Here is a 21,027-nt window from a genome sequence, read left to right as displayed (position 1 = left end):
GGACTAAGTGGAAGGGGAAAGCAAGGAAATCACACTCCACCAATTGAGAGCCCTTTCACCATGCAGAAATCCTGTTGGATTCAGATCTATGAATCTTACAATGTCGCCTTTGTCCACTAGCAACAAATACAAGGATGCTGTTCTTGTATGCAAAAGAACCCATAAAGGCAAGTTTTATCGAACACCTAACACAAATGTTTTGAGTCTTTATATATAATTTTGTAATTGCAAACTTCTTGTCCCATTGGAAAGACTTTCAAAGAATTACCATTTAGTGTAAGGATATAGTGTTATCAGTTTTTTTAAAAGATATTAACTTTCATGTGCACTTGTTCTGAGAAAAAAAATGCATTTCAGATTTTAACAACAACCTTGCTGCATTTGTTATAACCTGTATACTTAATATGTTCAAAAAGACATAAACGTTTGTCATTTTTATTAAACAACATGACCCTGGCCTGCAATACATTTAAAAGTCAACAGTTTTCTATACTTAGTTCACAAGTTTATTATGAAAAAAGCTGCAGTACTCTTCTGCAGCAACGTCTTACAGAAAAAGGCCTGTTCTGTTCAAAATAACTCACTATGATGGACAAGTACAAAGGACATTGTACAGGGAAAATGTGGGAGAAACTGAGTGCAGACAAAACATAATCATACAATTAAATTAATGAGATTTCCCTGAAAATGAACAAAGTTTCAGAACACAAATAAGAAATCGGTACTTATTTAAAAGTGTTCATTAAGCTTCGATGATTGATGATTGCTATCCTTATCTACAGTCATGCTGGAAAGCTATAGCTAAATGGAAAGTTAATTGTATTCACGAGGTGTTAAATGTCTACATCTTAATATCTGCAGTCTCTCAGAGAAAGCAAAAGTAACTACAAGTAGAGCTATGCCAGAAACTGGTTTCTTGACCAACAACGTTGCTTCAGCATGCAATGAACTGGATCATTCTAAAGTGGTCACAGTCGCTGACAGACAAGAGGTTTTTGTACTTCAATATGGCACATCTTTTGGTCCATGTGAAAACAAGTTTGAATGTTAAATGTTTTCTGACACTTTGGAGTTACTGTTGCTCTTCCTATATCCTTTAGGTCAACACATGGTTCATGGCAATACTGTACAAGTGTAAAATCTCATTACAGGAAGTAGTCTGGAGTGCGTCGAGTAACGTGTGGTTCACCTCTGCGTGGTGCTGGATCAAACTGCAAGCTACAACAAAAAATACAATTAAATTCCACTGTTCATCTTGACTTAATTGTTTTGAATACTCTGTATAAGACAAACTGCTCAAGTTTTAAAAAATCCAAGATTATGTTTTGCTTTTAAGTATGTTTCTTTAAATTTTTCATAACAGTCTATATGCAAAAATCAGACATTTATAGGATTCATTTCATGGCTGTTAGGATTAACTTGTACTTTACAGTCTAAAAAACAGTGTGATATAATACAAATGAACCAGAGCAAAAGTCCAAATTAGCACTCATATTCTTTAATTTCAAAAGACTGACTTGTCAGAATGAATTACACAGATGAACCTTCCACTCCACTAGAAGACCTTGCAAATAAAAATGTAACATAGTGCACTGCACACTGTGGAGTGAAAGTAGATGACAGTAATGATAAACAGAGGCACAGATCCTTGCCTCCAAAGGGTATTTAGCAAATTAATCCTATTGTAAGAACAGAAGTCCAGATTTTAACATTAAGGGGCATGCAAAAACAATAAGGAAATTAGATTAATAGCCTTTGAGTTCTCAGTCTTCTGTTCCAGGAACTAAAACTAATACAAGGGGCTCTATAAGCACTCTTAAAGAATATTGAGTTGTTTTTTTTAAGATGTTCTGCCCAAGTTACCTCTGAAATATCTGCCAACATTGTCTCCTACCAATAGCTTAAACCAGTTCACTTTGATTCACAACTAACCAAGGTTTGAAAGAAGACCTCACAAAAAATATTTTTAATACTTACAATGAATATTTTAGAGTATCATCAAGTTCCATGATTGCAGCCTGGTTTCCACAGCGATAGCAGTAATTTGGAGCACTGAAAATTGTTACTACATTTCGATCATGGCACCAATTATATCCCTGAAAAATGCAAATGTTAGAGGAACTCAAATATCTCTATGAAGTCGGCTTAATCTTCTGGAAAAAGTATTCTAGTTAGGTATCGTGGTCCATAATAAACTGATCACCTCATACTGATCACCCTATTGGCCTATCCAACCAAGTACTGTCTATGCTGACTGGCAGAAGGTCTCCAATGTTTTCAAAAGCAGCATGGATCCCAACAGGACTTTCCCTCTCCTGCTGTAGTCCACTGCATCCCTCAATTACTCCCAGGGATAAGAGGAGCCATGGAGCTATGGATTCTCAGAGTAGAAACAGAGTGGTAGCAATTTTTTTTTGGAAAATTGAGACAGAAGCACCCCAATTAACTGGGCTGCAAGGATTTGTGTAATAAAGGGGCAATGTGAAATGGGCCAATAGAAACAGGCTTAGGGTAACCTATCAACAGGCACTTACCTCCATTACCAGCTGATGAGCTCTTGAAACCAAAGTAAGACCATTAGCATGGTTGAAAGTTTCTGAAATATCCTGTCCAAAAGTATAACCAGCTCCTCGAGGAGATATGCCCCAACCACCACGATCATCTGGATCTGACCACAGTAAGTCACACATTGGACCCTAAGAAACAGTTTCAGCATCACAAATAAGCCATGAGAAGGGAATAACACTAATGCAATATGGAAATTTTTAAAAGGGGAAATCATTATTACTCAATGAAACAGTTATTTTGGACCAATTATTTATATCCCATGGCAGCTTACAAATCCAAATGTACAAAATACTATTGAGCCTCACATAACATGCCTCTAAAAATTGATGCAACTTATATCTCATCAAATGCCTTTAAGATGAGCCAATTGCAGTTTCCAGGCAGTCTTCAAGGACAGCCATTATGTAGTAACCTGGACAAAAGGTTACAAGGATGAGCCTGGCTAACCTGGCCAATAAAGAAGACCAAATTGACAAACCAAATACAACCGTTAAAAAGGCACACAGTCACCATATCAACCCATTTTCAAACCCAAAAGTATCCTTATGCTCTCAACCTGCTCTCTAAATGCCAACTTCCATTGCACCACAAGTGAATCTAGTTCCTCTGAGCCACCAGACCTCCTGACTAGGCTCTTCTATTTATGTGGGGAAACAACTTGCTTCCCTCCTGTAATGTCTGGATTTGACTTTTTATAAAGGAGCATGCATCCTTTCACCGACAACTAAGCACCAGCTACAGTTGCCCAGAGATCCAGGAGCATCCCTAGCCACTGCATTGCTGCACATTCCTGGCAAAAGCTACCACCACCACATACATTGTCTCTTCTTCCAAAGTAACATCAGGGCAGCTTCTTCCATTCCCTATCCAAGTGAGCAGATGTAAATATGCATGTACCCAACTGCAATAACCATCTGGCCAGAGGAAGAAGTCAAAAACAATGTGGAAATATTGAAAGGCTTATTATTAATCAGACTGGCCAATAATGTGCAAAATGAAGTATTGGCCTTTAATGTTAAACATGCACAAAACTGCATATTACCTCATGTGGAACTTCTTGCAGACGATCAAGTGCTCTGATATGATCCAGTGTATCTATAGATGGGGAAAGTCCTCCATGTAGACAGAAAATCTAAACAAAAATATGACAATTTGTGTTAGTTTCAAATACCATTGCTCTGCTGTAAAGAGCTTCTAGCAATCTGTATAGGACAAAAGCCTAACAACTACTATCTGATCACCCATTCTACTGTGTACGCCTTTTAGTAACATATCAATTTCCTGTATACCTGTCCATCCACCAAGGCAGTTAGAGGAAGATAGTCAAAAAGATCTGTGAAGTATTTCCAAACATTTGCATTTCCATATTTCCTTAAACACTCATCATAGAAGCCATATACTTGTGTGATCTGTCTGCTTTCATGGTTCCCTCGAAGGATAGTAATACGTTCACGATAACGAACCTACAAAACAGGATAATGTGTTTATTTACATCCATCTTTCTCCTAATGCAGCTTACATAGTTATCATCTTTTCTACTTTATCCTTAAAACAATGCTGTAAGGTAATTTAGTCTCATCCATGAAGCTTCCACGGCAGAGAAGAGATTAGAACCTGGATTTCTCAGATCCTAGTCCAAAACTTTGACTCTCCAGATGACCGTGGACTACAATTAAGAGCATGTATTTCCTCCTGTTACATGTACTCCATGGACACCTGGAGAGTTAAAGTTTAGCCACCCCTGCCCCAGTGGCTGAATAAATGGCATTTGTTTCCCCAATTATTCCTAAAAAGGAAAAGAAGGCCAGATCCTAGAAAGGAAGCCAAAAGAAAAAAAAAGGCTATCTGCATCTAAACAAATTTCAATGAAGGTTAACGGCCGATTAGCTTGCGGCTCGGCAAGCTTCTCTTCCCTCCCCTCCCGAAGCGAGAAGCTTGCCGGGCCGCGAGCTAATCGGCTGTTTTGGCGGCCAATTTGCTCGTGGCCTGACGATCTTCTCGCTTCGGGGGGGAGGGAAGAAGGAGCCGGCGCCCGGCGCCAAGGCCTTCGCGGCCCAGTGTTGGGGACCACTGTTCTAGTGTTCAGGACTGTCCAAGGGCCAGTGGAAGTTTCTATTCCTTTTTACATCCAATGTGTATATGAAACTGGTGGTCAAAGTTCTATGCACATTAATGTGGAAGAAAACCACTGGATTCAAGAAAGCACAAATACAATCAGACAGTAACAAAGCAGTTTCTCTACCATCCTTGGCTGACATGCGCTTTATGAGACAATGTTTCAGACCGGAAGGACGGAAGTCTTTTTGAACCTGCAAGTACAAATTCTGAATGGTAGGCACCGTAATAAAATGGCTGCCACAGGAGGTGGAGCCAGACACAGCATGATTGCTTAACAGCTTAACTTCAGTAAAGGTAAAGGTATCCCCTGTGCAAGCACCGGGTCATGTCTGACCCTTGGGGTGACGCCCTCTAGCGTTTTCATGGCAGACTCAGTACGGGGTGGTTTGCCAGTGCCTTCCCCAGTCATTACCGTTTACCCCCCAGCAAGCTGGGCACTCATTTTACCGACCTTGGAAGGATGGAAGGCTGAGTCAACCTTGAGCCGGCTGCTGGGATCAAACTCCCAACCTCATGGGCAGACAGCTTCAGACAGCATGTTGCTGCCTTACCACTCTGCACCACAAGAGGCTCTAACTTCAGTAGCACTGTATAAATCCTGTGATAGCAGCTGTTACCAAAGCAACATTTTAAAAAATCTGAATGCTGAATCAAATCTCCAATCATCATTCAGAAGCCTTGCTGGGCAAAAGTCCTAGTTAGGCCTCACCCGCTTCCTATAAAAATCGGGAGGGGGAGGGGGGGATTCAAAAGGTACCATGTTGGCCCTGTAACACAACATGGGTAGACACTTGGCTGCCCAAGACTCTAACTCAGGCTTTTGTGAATGGCTGGGAGTTAATTTTTATATATCTTTTAAATTTATCGGATGATAGGTCCACACTGACTTGTTCCCTCCCCCCAAATGGCCAATAATAGGAATGGAGGGAGTGGGGAGGTGCCCCAGATGGGTATGTACACAGCTATCCTACCCAACCATGTTCTACAGTCGCACAATTTCGGGGGGTTATCAAAGCCCAAAGAATGTTTCAGGGGTTTATGAACAGTAAACAAGATGAGAAAGGTTGCTCCAACAGGACCTCAGGAGACTACTATCTCACCCACAGCTTTCTCCCCTGCATGCCAGAAAGACAAGTACTAGAATGTCCTCCTGCAAACAGGCACAGAGGTTACTAAAACATTCTCTTATGTACATCAGTGAAAAACCAGGCAATGTTATAAAGGGACAAGTCTCTGCTGACGTTTACTTGGAATGGAAGGCACTGAAGAGCTTGTCTAGGCTTGTACAGGAATAAGACTGAGGGGATGGGCCAAAGCTACTTGGCCTTGACTCCTCTTAACTCAAACACTGGTCCTGTTAAAAACTGTCAAGTCTGGACCCCTTGATGGGGTCTTTTACTCAGTAATGCTCAAGAATTAGTGCGACACCAAACACATATTTATATAGGTCCAAATATCTTGACTAATTTTTAAACATTCTTTTAAGCATTTTGCAATGGTACCTCTGTTCAGGACTAGCATGACTGTTGTATTGGCATACAATTGCATAATGAGCTGAGCATGCCCCTCTAAAAAATTAGAGCTGCTGCTACCCTTCCCACCCCCTTCAGATCCATCTTTGACCGTTTCAGGGTTGACCATAAATAGGGTTGGGTGCTTCGGCATCTGAAGCAGCTACTCGCGCCCAAAGCAGCCAGCAATGCTTTTCGGGGGGGGGGGGGCATGGGCGTCGATGTGCCAGTCGGCACCTGCACCTCCCCTCTCCCTCCACAAGGCAGTGCTGGCTACTTTGGGTGCAAGCAGCTGCTTCAGACGCTGATGCACCCAACCCTATTTATGGTCATTGTTGTTGTTGTTGGGTGCAAAGTAGTGTCTGACCCATTACGACCCCATGGACAATGATCCTCCAGGCCTTCCTGTCCTCTACCATTCCCCGGAGTCCATTTAAGCTCACTCCAACTGCTTCAGTGACTCCATCCAGCCACCTCATTCTCTGTGGTCCCCTTCTTCTTTTGCCCTCAATCGCTCCCAGCATTAGGCTCTTCTCCAAGGAGTCCTTCCTTCTCATGAGGTGGCCAAAGTATTTGAGTTTCATCTTCAGGATCTGGCCTTCTAAGGAGCAGTCCGGGCTGATCTCCTCTAGGACTGACTGGTTTGTTTGCCTTGCAGTCCAAGGGACTCGCAAGAGTCTTCTCCAGCCCCAATTCTTTGATACTCTGCCTACCTTATGGTCCAACTTTCACAGCCATACATTGCAACTGGGAAGACGACAGGCTTGACTAGACACACTTTTGTTGGCAGGGTGACGGCTCTGCTTTTTAGGATGCTGTCTAGATTTTCCATAGCTTTCCTCCCCACCTGCAAGCGTCTTTTAATTTCTTTGCTGCAGTCCCCATTTGCAGTGGTCATATCACCCGATACATGTTTAACAGATTTTTAAAAATCATTAAAATTAATTTCCACCCATTTGGGAAAACCCTTCCACAGCACAACCCCAGGGGGGTTCCACGGCACAACCCCTTTAAGCCAATTATAGTTTTGGAACCACCTGGATCAGGCAATGATGAACCAATCAGAATACATCCTGGCAAGAACTCTCTGGAAAATTCCTAATTCTCCCCCTCCCCTCATATGGCTCATGAAGAGCCAATTAACCCGCTGAACTTGATAAGAGGTCAGCAGGCTGAGAGGCCCAATTAGTAACACCAACAAGATGGAGCATGTTAGTTAACACATTGAAGGCCAATTAATCAGACCCATTAAACCAGACTTAAGTTCAGCAATTTTTTTCTTCAGAAGTTTCAAAGTGTTCTTAATATAATCTCAATTCACATTGGCCTCGAAAATGTGAATGATCACTGAATAAAATCTATGTATTTACTGGATTAAGATTTTGAGGTAACAGATCTAGCTAAATTGCTACTTATTAAATGTCAGTAAGTTGCACCGTTATTGGATGGATTTATCTATATTTCAGCCAACTATCAGCTGCTCTAAAACAACAAAGGAGAAACAAAATGAGCTGCCTAGGGATAAATCTTGTGGGCATAGATAGAAGCATGACATCAGCAACAGAAAGTCCAAAGTACATTATTTCTGGAGAATCAAACAGCTAATTTCCCTTTAATGCTAATAAAAACCCACTAAATGTGTCACAAATCTCTTAAAACTCGTGCAGAAATTGAATAATACCCATAAGTTCTTACCAGCAGCTTGAAATCGCCACCCACTTTATTTATAGTCTAACGCAGAAGTCCCCAACCTTTTTGAGCCTGTGGGCACATTTGAAATTCTGACATGGCTTGGTAGACTTAGGAATAACATGGCTGGCACAAAATTACTGCTGCAGGAGGTGGAGACAGACAAAATTATTGCCATTGCTTTGGTAAAAATGTAGATTCTTGTGTTGTGGTGACTACTGTGGTCAAAGCAACGTTTTTCAAAATCTGCACAATTAAGCAAATATCCAAAAGTCAGCCAGAAGCCTTGCCGGGCAAAAGTCCTACCTGGCCCCACTCATTTCCTAAAAATACTTAGCGATAACCAGAAAAGGTGTCTGCATGTGCCACGGCGCTCCTGGACATAACGTTGGGGGCCATCATAATTTTGGACATAACGTTGGAGAGCCAGTTTGGTGTAGTGGTTAGGAGTGCGGACTTCTAATCTGGCATGCCAGGTTCGATTCTGCGCTCCCCCACATGCAACCAGCTGGGTGACCTTGGGCTCGCCACGGCACTGATAAAACTTTTCTGACTGAGCAGTGATATCAGGGCTCTCTCAGCCTCACCCACCTCACAGGGTGTCTGTTGTGGGGAGAGGAAAGCGGCATATAAGAACCAACTCTTCTTCTTCTTAATTACTGTACCAGCTTAAGGGCCCAGAAAAAGACTATGCCACAGTACATTACATTTCACAGCCAACCAATTAAAAGGGAGTCACAAAATCATTGTAATAATAGGATTACCTATCAACCCAAGCTTTCTATATTCCTGTACTATGGTATTATCTCAGAAATAAACATATTCCATATGATGCACACCTTCTCTAGCTGGCTGGCTGCAAGTTATCAACTACATGCTACTCTTACCTTCCAACATAGTCTTGATTGTTACAGACTGCTTTGCAATTTCAACATCAACTTCAAATATCTCCCCATCAGAACTCTGCAGTTTAATTGAAGGCATCTGAGAACAGAAAAAAAGTTTATTTCCTTAGGTACTTTTGATGACAGAATGTGATAATTGATCACAGGTCCATTTTTATGTGCTGCAGGTGAGGATGGGGGCAACTCTTAAAAGGTAACTGCTTACTTAAATTCACCTAATAAACTTATGTCTTTGAATACTGGACCTCACAGATTACAAATGTATCTTCCCTAGCTTTACATGAGTAACACTACTTATCACCAGTTGCCAGCTGTGTGCAAGCTCAAACTAGACAAGGTTTTTCAAGTATCACAAATAGCTTATTTCAGAATCTCATTTAGATGCTGCTTTGCAAAATAAACTGTATATGCAATTGCTTTACCTGAACAAACTGATTTCAGTACCAGTCTGAATAACTCATTGCTTACCTGCAGTATTACCTTCCTTCAAATGAAGACATACTCATTACAGAATTAGAAAGCCAGTGCTTGAGACTCAGCAAAGCCAATGCTCTGACTCCAGACATCTAGGCTAGGCAGCAGGCAAGCTTCCACCCTATGATATTGCAATTTCAAGTGTACTCAAGGACAGGGGATTTTTTTAGCACCAGAAGGACTACTAGCCTTTATAACTGATGCATTACAAAAGCAAATTGTTAAGTTGAAAGAAAGATGACAAACCAATAGTATTAAAGTTCAAAGTGAGCTAATCTTATGGCCATTCAAAGCAGCTTTATGAAATAAGAAGATGCAAGAGGCCCAAGTCATTATTCTTAATACACAAGCTCAATGATATTGCAGCTTCAACTGAATTTTGCAAACAATTAACTCAGCCTTTCTCAATTTTTTTTACCACTGAGAAAACCCTGAAATATTCTTCAGTCTTCAAGAAACCCCAGAAATTGTACAATCGTGCAGAATATTGCTGTGAAGCATAACTCTGTATATGCTCACCAGGGGTCCCTCCCCTTCAACGGTCCATCTTTGGCCATTGGGGTGGTGTGAGTTGACATGACCATATATAGTGATATCACCCGATAAATTTTCAACAAATTTTAAAATACATATTCCCATTTGGGAAACCATCTGGAAGCAAGATCAATTCTCAAAACATATGGTGATCTTAGCTAAAATATAGCAAGACTCTGTACCTGCTTACTATTAAAATGATTTAATTTTTTCCTAGGAAATCTTATGTACAACCATTTTCCCCTTTTAAGAAGCATTACAGATTGCTGCAAAAGCTAAGTGATACATATTATTGATGTAGTTACCATTTAATTTTGGTACTGGAAAGGTAAAAATGAGTCACAACTGCTACTAATTGTACACTTAAACCAGTCTGCTTACAGAGATGTAGAAGAAATTTCTGTGTGCTTTCTGTTCCCATGGGAAATTCTTAATTTCTGAAGATCTATTGTTTCATACAAGTATGAACAAATAAATGCTGTTATCAATACCATACCAATGTCACCATTGTAATTAATGTTTATCACATGTTTATCCCAAGGAATTGACTGAGAATTGATTTGTAACATAAAAGTGGAGAAGGGGGAGAAAGATTAAACAAATACATATCTGATCTGGATTGTTTTCCTTGGGACATAAAGATTGAGATACTTCAACTCATTTACAAAACAAAGGTAAAAAGTAAATATATTGGATCACACTCTATTTAGGGAAACAGAAAATTTGCCAGTTCTAATTATTTCACCATGTACTAGTTGGGCTTAGTTCAGGTACAATGTTAAGTCAAGTGTTAAGACTACAAGAGATAATCTTGGGCTCACTAAGGCAATGCCCCTCATACAGTCTGATGACATTACTTACTTTCTTATTTCCAGTAAGTCATTACCATCAAACTTGAATCAGCAGAGTATAGCTCATATTGGCCCTAAAGATCAAGAATGCAAATCATGCTTTGTTCTCAGATCACAATCCTGATCTGAAGGCCAAACATAAGTACCAGCTTGCCACACCAGTTCAGCAATGGCAAGCTATGAATGACCAATAACCAAGAACTGGCTAGCATTCAATGCCTGGAGGAAAGGGGATTTATTCTTCAGTGTCAAAACAGTTTGGCATTCCATCTGAATCAAGCTGAAACGTCTTTTGAGGGTGGTTACCACACCACAGATGCAATCCACTCCCTCCACCTCTCAGTTTACCAATGCTCTTATTGCACCTTGCCAGTTTTGCTCAACTCAAAAATAACAAATCTGGTCAGTGTAACAGGTTCAAGCTAAGGGTTCAAGCTAAGGGCAATATAAACATAGTTTAAAAAGAAGCACAACCTTTACAATCTGCAACTTCCTCCACGACCATATTAACATTTTCAGTAGAAGTACATTAGTACAACTCCCAGTATCATAGTGAACACCATAGTAACATGCTTTTAAAAAGTTATAGTACACAAAAAAACAGCATGACACTTTATTATACTGAAATACATGACTCACAGAACTGAATGATCTTTAGAAATAAGCAAAAGAAATTCCAAAAGGTAAATCATAAGCATACTGTCCAAGGTGATACCAAGAAAGTTCATTTCAGGATCTAGTATCTCCTATTATATAATTACATCTGTCAAATCATGTCAGAGAACCAAAGCCCCCATGTAATGCCTCCCTTCCTAGCTGCTTTCATAAGGTTTATTTTATTATATATATTCTGGGATTTATAGTCTGTCCTATTTTCCGGAACTCACACTAAATTCACATCTAACAGCACACCCAATCCCTGTATAAATTTACATTAATTCAGATTAAGTACAAAAAAACATTTACATTAAAATCCTGTACATTACCATAATAAATTAGCAATAAATGTTAACTATTGAAATCAGCTGTGGCGTTTCGACTCTGCATCCTTTTGTGCAAGCTGGCCGTGCCCTCCCAGGAACTCGTCCTATAGTGCAAATATTGTTCCACAGGGGCCCGTCCTCTTTTTAGCCATTTAATTCCCAACTCTCTCGCCAGGGGGAGGGGGGGCTGTTTTCGTGGCTCAGCGGCTCAGGAAGCCGCAGCTGCTGGACAGAGAAAGCGCATCAACAAGCCCAGCCGTTCCCGAGACCTTCTCCCTCCCCACCCCCACCAGCCGAGGAAGAGAAGAGGCCGCTCCCTTCGCAGCCACCTGCAAGGGCCTCCCCGCCCTCGACCCTTCCTCCCCCGTCCAACGCCGAGCAGGCCCCGAGCAGGCCCCGAGCAGGCCCCGGCCGCCCTCACCGTGAGGCAGCAACGCGCTGGCGGCTCTTAGCCCCTCCTTCTCCGACGCCGACTGACTACGCCGCGGCGCAAAACCTCAGGCCCAGCCACGGCCGCCGCCTCTTATAGAATTGGGGGGCGGAGCCAAAGCGGCGCGAAGGCCCCGAAATGCCCTCCGTCTGGCTCTTCTCGCAGGCACCCTGTGACCGCGCCGCGCCCGAACGAAAACTGGGCGGGAGGGGACAGGGGGAGCAAAGGAAGGCAGACACGCACCCCCCTCTACGGCCCGCTCGACCAGAGAGAGAAAAGGGGCTTGGTATTCTGGGAAATGGAGGTACTGGGCCTGGGCTGCCACCGAGCTCGCAGGTCCTTGAGGCAGGCACTTAGACGCCCTGAGTAGGAACGGTCTCATGGCAACGGCGGCGACCGCGATGTACGTAATAAGCGTCGCGAGGCGTTGCGGTTGATGCTTCGACCCCCCCCCCCCCCGGTAGTTTCCCGCGTGCTGGACCTTAACGATGCATCTGCAGCCCCCTCCCCGGGTGGCATTTCCAGCTTGTCACCCCCCCCCCTATCCCATTGCATTCAGTACGTTGCCGGGAAACCATAAAAGCTTGCTTGAGCATCTTTGGAGCGGCAGTCACTCACATGCAGCTGCACCTACTAGGGATGCCAAACAGGTTTTATGTGGGCCATTCCCACACTGGCTACTGCAATCATGATAAATTTTCATGCCCTCTTGTGGATGTAGCCTAGGAATAGTTATAAGGCTTTACTGTTTTTCCTATATTAAACTTCATTAGCAGGCAGTGGCAAGCCATGTTTGCTTACTTGTTTTGAAAGCCCTTTGCTGAGATCACCAGAAGTCAGCTATGACTTGACCTTGCTTTATACACACACATACTTCATTAGCACTGGCAGTTGCAAGTATTATTCCCAATTCCATATGGGTAAATTTCAGCAGGTTTGAGGATGGGTAGTACCTCAGTGAGGCATAATAGTATGGAGTCCACTCTCCAAAGCAGTTTTTTCCCCCACAGGATCTCTGTCACTGGAGATCAGTTATTGTTACAGATCTCCAGGCCTCACCTAGAGGTTGGCAGCCCTATGACTGCAAATACACAACAGAATGTTTTTTTGGGGGAGAAATATAACATGGAAAGAACATCCCATCCAGCTGTAATGTTATCCACCAAGTATATCCTTTTCTGTTTCAGCTACTATAAGTGTGGCTGTAGGATCTTGGCTCATTGGAAAGGTCTTGGATGATCCAGCTACTGAACCTGGGCCAAAACAAGACATAGAATTTGGTCTGTTTACACTGTATTTTTTCTTTGTGCTGTTGTGAGTTGCTTTGAGTCCCCTCAAGGAGAAAAGTAGGTTACAAAAATTAAAATATTTTTAAAATGCTATGAAATAATGGAATGATTCCTTATATTCTCAAATCCTACAGATCACCTTATGCAAAATTATTAACTGTGTGTTGTGTAGCCAGCAGTGAGATGGAGACAAACTCTAGTGATCCAAAGGTTCTAGGAGGTCTGCTTTAATAATGAAGGGGGGAAAGGTGAGATGTGAATGAGCCATAATGTAGCCATACCAGTGAAGTCATTGGATTTAATGGCTGGTAGCTAGCTAGATATGGTTGGCCCCCTTCAGATCTTCTTAGTCCTGATCCTAAATGTATAATGAGTTCTTGTTAAGGTATCCTATTAAGCATATTTTTATATGAGTGTGTGTGTTTATAAATCCCATATATATTCTATTATCACAAGCCTCTATAAAGCATTTATAATTACAGTTATTGTACACAATAACATTTAATAAGCGGCAACTGTAATAAAATTGTCACAATGGAATCATTTTTGCATACAAAGCCAAAAATATAAATAAATTATATTAATTATATTAAAATATAAATAAATAAAATAAATAAATAAAATGTGAGGAAAAACTCAGATTTAAGTAGATCAAGTCAAAAATAATTGATTGAAATGCAAAGGGTTGCATGAAATTCCTCTGCTTAAGTTCTGAAAATGAAATTTGAAACAAAACTTTTTCCAGGTGGCTTCACACATCACTACTTATGGATCTCACCAAAGTTCACAGATGTATTCTTGCACACTCTGGACAAGATGAAGTCATATTCCTGTGACCAGTCATCTGGATAATGTTTTCTACCTGGTCCAGGACTGATAAAGGACTAGGCTAGATTGCACAATAACGCATTTCTCCTCATAGGGATAACCCATTAAATCATTTCCCACCAAAATTATTGCAATTAGACTTGTGCATGAGAACCTGTGGTTTCGAATGTTCGTTGAGTGTGGGAGAAGACTGACCTTTGGGAATTGTGGCATAGTGGTTTCCAGAGCTATGTCTTCAGATACGTGAAGGAAAAATCAGACAGGAGACTCTTCTTAGTGAGAGATTACATGGCAACCAATTCCTTCCAGTTCTGTTTTCAATGTCATTTCCCTTCTTTTGTGAATTAGGCCACAGACACCGAAATGTCCCCCTGCCCTAATCCCCATAGGGTACAGTACACAGGTGGCCTCCCTGCTCCTTCTGTCTCTTTTTTTACTGTTTATAAAATGTTATGTGCCCACATGTTTCTTTCATGGTGGCTCCTTAGAAGAAGAGCTGGATTTTTGTACCCTGCTGTTTACTACCCAAAGGAGTCTCAAAGCGATTTACAAACACATTTTCCCTTTGTCTCATCACAATAGACAACCTGTGAGGCATGTGGGCTGTGAGAGGCCTGAAAGAACTGGGAATGGTCCTCAGTCACCCAGCAGGCCTCAGGTGTCTCAAAGCAGTTTCCAATCACCTTCCCTTCCTCTTCCCATAAGCAGGCTCCCATGAGGAAGGTGGGGTTGAGAGCCTCACAGGGAAGCTGGCAACCCTAAGAGGAGGTCTCTCTGTGCACAGCAGTCTTGACCTTAGTCAGGTTTATGCGCACCTAGGTAGTGTGGAATTCCAGAATGTGAGCCTATCTTGCAACCTTACCTCTTCTCTGCAATGTTTTCTTGACCTGAAATAGGTTAGGGGGTCCTAGGTGGCTGTAGGGGCATTACACACTTTTGAGGCTCCACTTCCAGATTTCAAGGAATATGTTCATACCAGGGACAGCCAACGTCCAGGTGGGGCCTGGAGATCTCCTGGTATTGTTGTTCATCTCCAGACTATAAAGATCAGCTCCCCGGGCAAAAGTGGCTGCTTTGGAGGAGTAACTGTGTAGCATTGTATCCCACTGAGGTTTAGGAATGCCAGCCCCCAGGTGAGGTCTAAGAATCCCCTGGAAGTACAGCTCATTTCCAGGAAGTTAGGCTGAAGGGAAAACTCTTTCCCTTCACATACACCCCTTCAAAAGGAATGCACGTAGCCCCAGAATCTACTTGGTTGCTTGGCTGGTGATGTCTGCCCTTCTGAAGCCTGAGGCCTACTGCTGGCAACTGCAGTCCCTGTTGATGTCCGCAAGGCCAAGTCATTGCCTAATAAAAGTGGATCACCTAATTTCCCCCAAAGTCTCACTGTCTACTTTCCTGTAAAGCTAACTCCACTTGAAGTTCTGGGCCACTCATGCCTTTGAGTTCATAGTTTATTTACCAGGCCAGGTTTGAAAAAAGTCACTTCACTTACCATGTCTCTCCAGCCATTTACTTGTTCACTATTTACAGTTTCAGGCTGTAAATATTCATTATTTAGATCTTCCTGCACTTTCCAGACACGCAGGACTGATACTGGACTGTCTGTTTGGCTGCACCCCAAAATACAAACAGTTGCTGGGAAGGACTGGCTAAAGCCCATAGCCCAGAAGGGACACACCCACACCACTCCACCCCAACCGCAGTCTACGAGCCTCTACCATTGTCTCTAGATTGCTGCTCATCTCTAGATTATAATGATCAACTCTGCAGGCAAAAATGGCTACTAGAGGCTAGACTCTGAGGCATTGTACAATTTTGAAGTCCCACCTCCAAACCTCCAGGAATATTTCCAACCCAGGGGTTACTAACCTCCAGGTGGGGCCTGGAGAGCCTCTGGAATTACAGCTCATCTGCAGATTATAAAGATCAGCTCCCCAGGCAAAAAGGGCTGCTATGGAGTTTGGACAGGATTGTTGTGAAGAAGAAACATCTAAGGCCTCCCATGCAGGTTGTTGTGGAGTTGAAACACTTGAGGCCTACTGCACAGGGTTGTTGTGCAGAGGAAACAGGAAGCAAAAGAACCTACACAACAGCATTTAGTTTCACCTGCACAACAACCATGTGTGGTAGGTCTCAAATCTACAGAGATTTGCTTGACTGTTTTTTCCCTCCCGCAGCGAGGCTGGCCACAGCAGTATCTTAATTAAGAAGGGGATTTTCTGTCAGCCAACTGTTTGGCAGAAGGGGAAAGTTCCCGCCCCTCCCCAAAGGAAAGCACATCCATGGCCACAGACTCTGCGTTGCTCTTGGAAACACCTCCCTCGCCTCTGTCAGGGACTGTCAGAGGCTCCTTCACAGCAGGACTGAAGGGAAGGGGGAGGGAGCGCCCTCATCAGTGGTGAAGTTGTTGGATGTGACAATTAGGACAGCCCTGGGGCAAAAAGGGCTGGTGTGGCCTGTCGAAGCCTCCATTCTCACCCCCCTCAGCAGCCCTACAGACATCCTGTTCCTGCGGTGGTCAGGGACAGACTGGCAGTGATGTCGCCAGATTGCCCCTGGCCAGGCAGGTGGGCGGGCTGTGTCGCCTCCCTATTGGTCGCAAATCTGGGGGGGCGGGACCAGTCAGATCTTTATACCAATCAGAAGACATTTTTTGCCTTCTGATTGGTACAAAGATTGGACTGGCCCAGCCCACTCTCTGCCCACCTAGGCCTTAGCTTTTTAAATATATAGTGAAGCTGTTCCAGATGGAGTTGGAAGGGGGCCCCTGGGTCATCTAGTCTAAGCCCCTGCACTATGCAGGACACCCTGTGCCAAGCCAAACTACTAGCGCTCTACTTGGCCCCAGAATATCTAGCCAAAGTGATCCCTGCCCTTAACCTTGATCTGGATACAGCAACTGGTCCAGAATGCCACAGCCAGGATCCTCACTGACCGTGAAGGGCACATACTTGGCCAGCACTCCAACAACTCTACTGGCTCCCAATTGAATTTCAGATCAGGCTTAAGCTTTTGGTAATCACCTTCAAGGCCATACACGGTCTGGGCCCCAGTGTACCCGAGAGACCGCTTCCCTGCCTATATCCCCCAAGAGAGCCTTGCACTCTGCCAACTCCAATTGGTTGGTGATCCCTGGCCCAAAAGAAGCACGTTGGCCCTCAACCAGGGCCAGAGCTTTCTCTGTCCTGACCCCCATGTGGTGGAAGGAGCTCCCTGAAGAGATCAGGGGCATGCCTGAACTCCCACAATTCTGCAAGGCCTGTAAAGGGAGCGCCTCCACCAGGCTTTTGGTAGAGGCAACCCGACCTAATAACATTTGCTGGTCCTCCAGACATCCTCCCACACATTATCTGAACCTAAGCTGACCTCCCTATGGGTTTATATTAGACTTTATGAAAGCTATCGTTGTATTATAAATTGTTATAATCCCTGTTGTTCAACTTGTGACTTATTATTATTGATACTGATTCTATGTATATTCTTCAAATTTTAAACTGCCCTCAGCCTCACGCGAGGGCGGTATAGATATTTAATAAATAATAAATGTTTCACAATCATATTCTGAATGAGTGCACCACTTCAGGGGGTTAAAAATGTTAAAAAGTTGAGATAGGCTGCTGTAGAGCAACAGGGGAAATGGGTTTCAGTGATATTTAGTGATTTCAATAGCCATCTGAACTTCTGAAAAAGGCTATATAACCCCTGGTGAGCGCTTGCATAACCCCAGGGTTTCCTGGGAACCCTTAACAAGATTCCCTCCTAAATGTGACCTCTAATAATTGGAAATAGCCAACTATCATTTTTAAAAGCAGTGCAAGTTACTGCTATCTCAACATCAACATCTCCATACAACAAATAGCGCTGGCTGCATCAGCATGGAACAGCCGATTCGGACACCGCCGCACCCAACCCTAGGCCAACCAGTTTTTAAGGACAGCCAATTTATACACCACTTATCTATTGGAACATTATTTAATGGCAAAGTATCTTAAGTAATGCTACATTCTCTACTTTCAGATCACCAATAACTAAGTCAATGCAAAATTCTAATTATAATGTGCCACCTGCAATTCATAGTCCCACAGCTGCCAGTGCCATTGCAATTTAGGACCAAAGGTCCATATAGGATACCATCCTATCTCAGTGACCAACCAGATCCTTCTATGAAGCTAACAAATAGGGCATGAAAGCAACACCCTTCCCTTGTTGCTCTCTCCTAGCATCCAGCACTCAGAGGCTCATTTAGCAGCAGTTATTAGACCTCCATTAATTTGTCTAAGCCTTTTTAAAGCCATTAACCCTTTTTTACTATACCACCTTAGTGTAGTGGTTAGGAGTGCGGACTTCCAATATGGCGAGCTTGGTGTGATTCCGTGTTCCCCCACATGCAGCCTTCTGGGTGACCTTGGGCTCGCCACAGCACTGATAAAGCTGTTCAGACCGAGCAGTGATATCAGGGCTCCCTCAGACTCACCCTCCTCACAGGGTGTCTGTTGCAGGGAGAGGAATGGGAAGGCGACTGTAAGCTGCTTTGAGATTCCTTCGGGTAGAGAAAAACGGCATATAAGAACCAACTCATCTTCTTCTACATCTTATAGATAAGAATTTAAGTTAATTAGGTGATGTCTGCAAAGTATTCTTATGGCTTAATCCCAAGACATTACAAGAAAGATTTTTAAAATATGGTTGATTTTCTGCACATCATGCATAATATTATAAATTTATCATGTCCACCTCAGTCACCTTTCTTTCCTATCCCAAAATATATCTGGTCTCAGCTTTTCACATAGGCAATATATGTAAACCTTTAATCATTCTGATTTCCCCTTTCTGGATCTTTTTCTAGTGCTACAACATTCTTTGTGAAATGGAGTGACCAGTGCTGTATAGCATTCCAAAAGATTTCCTTTTAAATCTGAATAGATGCTTTGTCAGCTTTTTCTCTCTTCTATATGCCAAGCAGAAACCGCCTCAGATAGAACAGCTTGTCTTGTCCAGAATAAAAATGCCTTAAAGGCAGCCAAATAGACAGGAGAACCAGTAGAGTGTTTCTGAAATGGCTGACTCATCAATCTCACAGAGGAGTTTCCTTACTGCATTTATAACAGGACTGCCTAACAAAGGCTTCTAATAATCAAAATTGTGCATTAATGCTGCTAAAAAGCTAAAATTCTTCCCCTGACATTCACAAGCCCCACTATTATAAAACCTCCAATGAATATGTAGCATAACAGCTATCTGAAATTAGAGATTTTGTTTAAATCAACCTTCAGTCGCCAAAGCTATACCTGATACCTTTTTTCAACTCATCATCCACTCCAAGAACTGCTGAATTTTCTTTTTCTGAGGAAGACTGAGATCCAATCCCCATGCACATAGAAGTATTGCCACTGAGGGATTTTCTTCCGATGGCAACCCCTCAAAGCAGGGTGCTTGGTGAGATTCTCAACTTTGGATCTTTCAGGGTGTTTGCTGGGATAATATTGTACGTTTTTATTGGGGGTTTTATTTGTCACCTGCCGCAAAGCCAGCTTGCTGGGAGTGCTGAGATATGAATTAATAAAAATCTGAGCTGCCACTGGAAAGAGAGGGGAGCTGGAAAGACCCCATAATTTAGAGAAACACACTACAACAATTTGAACCCCACCACTGAACATTTAGCAGGGCAATGTACACTTAAGGCACAGAACAGAGGAAAGCTGTAACCTCACCAAAACTGTTTATGCACTGGGAACTTCACTGACCCAGCTCTCGTGCAGGAGCACAAATCAGGGGTGGATGAGGTGCACCAGGCCAAATGTTCCCCCGTGTGGCTGCAGGAAGAGGTGGGGCAACCTGCCATGACTAAAACTCCAGCCTGCAGCCCGGCATGAAACCTCCAGTGCATAAATGGTCCAAGTGAAAAAAACTTTGCTGCAATAAACCGAACACCATGGAATTTGTTCAGGGAGATTCCAACTGGAAGCAACGTAGGGCTGCTGTACTCACCCTACTTCCCTACTCTTCTAGGAAAGTGTCTTGAAGTGTAAGTGTAACAACTGTAAGAATTAAACTCCTCTAAAAATGGAATTATCATCTCTTCATTCCACTGTACTGATAACTACTGGTGAGTGATATGGATCCAGCTGTTAATAATTACAACTGGTACAGATCCAGCAAAGTAAATGTAATATGTTTGCCTATTGCACCATTGGGTTGCTGCTCAGTTTTATGAAATTTCAATCCTTTTCCCCTGGTTAATTCCAAAAAACACAGAAGTATCTGGGAGGCAACAACAAAGAAGTTAGGAAATGACTGGGAGTTACATTGAACCAAGTTCCTATGTGTCATTTCTATCAACTGCCGTAAAAGGCGATTTTTTTATTTATTTGTGTTATTTGCCGGGGCCCTATAATCCAGGAGCAACATTTCAGGGGTCATTTTGGACTAAGTGGAAGGGGAAAGCAAGGAAATCACACTCCACCAATTGAGAGCCCTTTCACCATGCAGAAATCCTGTTGGATTCAGATCTATGAATCTTACAATGTCGCCTTTGTCCACTAGCAACAAATACAAGGATGCTGTTCTTGTATGCAAAAGAACCCATAAAGGCAAGTTTTATCGAACACCTAACACAAATGTTTTGAGTCTTTATATATAATTTTGTAATTGCAAACTTCTTGTCCCATTGGAAAGACTTTCAAAGAATTACCATTTAGTGTAAGGATATAGTGTTATCAGTTTTTTTAAAAGATATTAACTTTCATGTGCACTTGTTCTGAGAAAAAAAATGCATTTCAGATTTTAACAACAACCTTGCTGCATTTGTTATAACCTGTATACTTAATATGTTCAAAAAGACATA

At 42.6% G+C, this 21,027-nt stretch overlaps 1 protein-coding gene across 1 annotated transcript; it reads right to left on the bottom strand.

The window, feature by feature from the left end:
- Positions 1-421: 421 nt before the first annotated feature.
- Positions 422-8,870, bottom strand: LOC143831186 (serine/threonine-protein phosphatase 2A catalytic subunit alpha isoform-like). The gene is made up of 7 exons (XM_077324255.1): positions 8,774-8,870; positions 5,787-5,836; positions 3,858-4,031; positions 3,611-3,700; positions 2,535-2,696; positions 1,978-2,096; positions 422-1,218 (listed from the first exon to the last, which is right to left on the bottom strand). The coding sequence occupies exons 1-7, from the start codon at positions 8,868-8,870 to the stop codon at positions 1,146-1,148; spliced, it is 765 nt and encodes a 254-aa protein (XP_077180370.1). The 3' UTR covers positions 422-1,145.
- Between the last annotated feature and the right edge of the window lie 12,157 nt (positions 8,871-21,027).

Source organism: Paroedura picta, chromosome 3 (genome assembly GCF_049243985.1).
Source record: "Paroedura picta isolate Pp20150507F chromosome 3, Ppicta_v3.0, whole genome shotgun sequence".
NCBI classification, from domain to species: Eukaryota; Metazoa; Chordata; class Lepidosauria; order Squamata; family Gekkonidae; genus Paroedura; species Paroedura picta.
The sequence above is the reverse complement of the archived record's forward strand: the minus strand, read 5'-3'. Positions and strand labels throughout refer to the sequence as shown.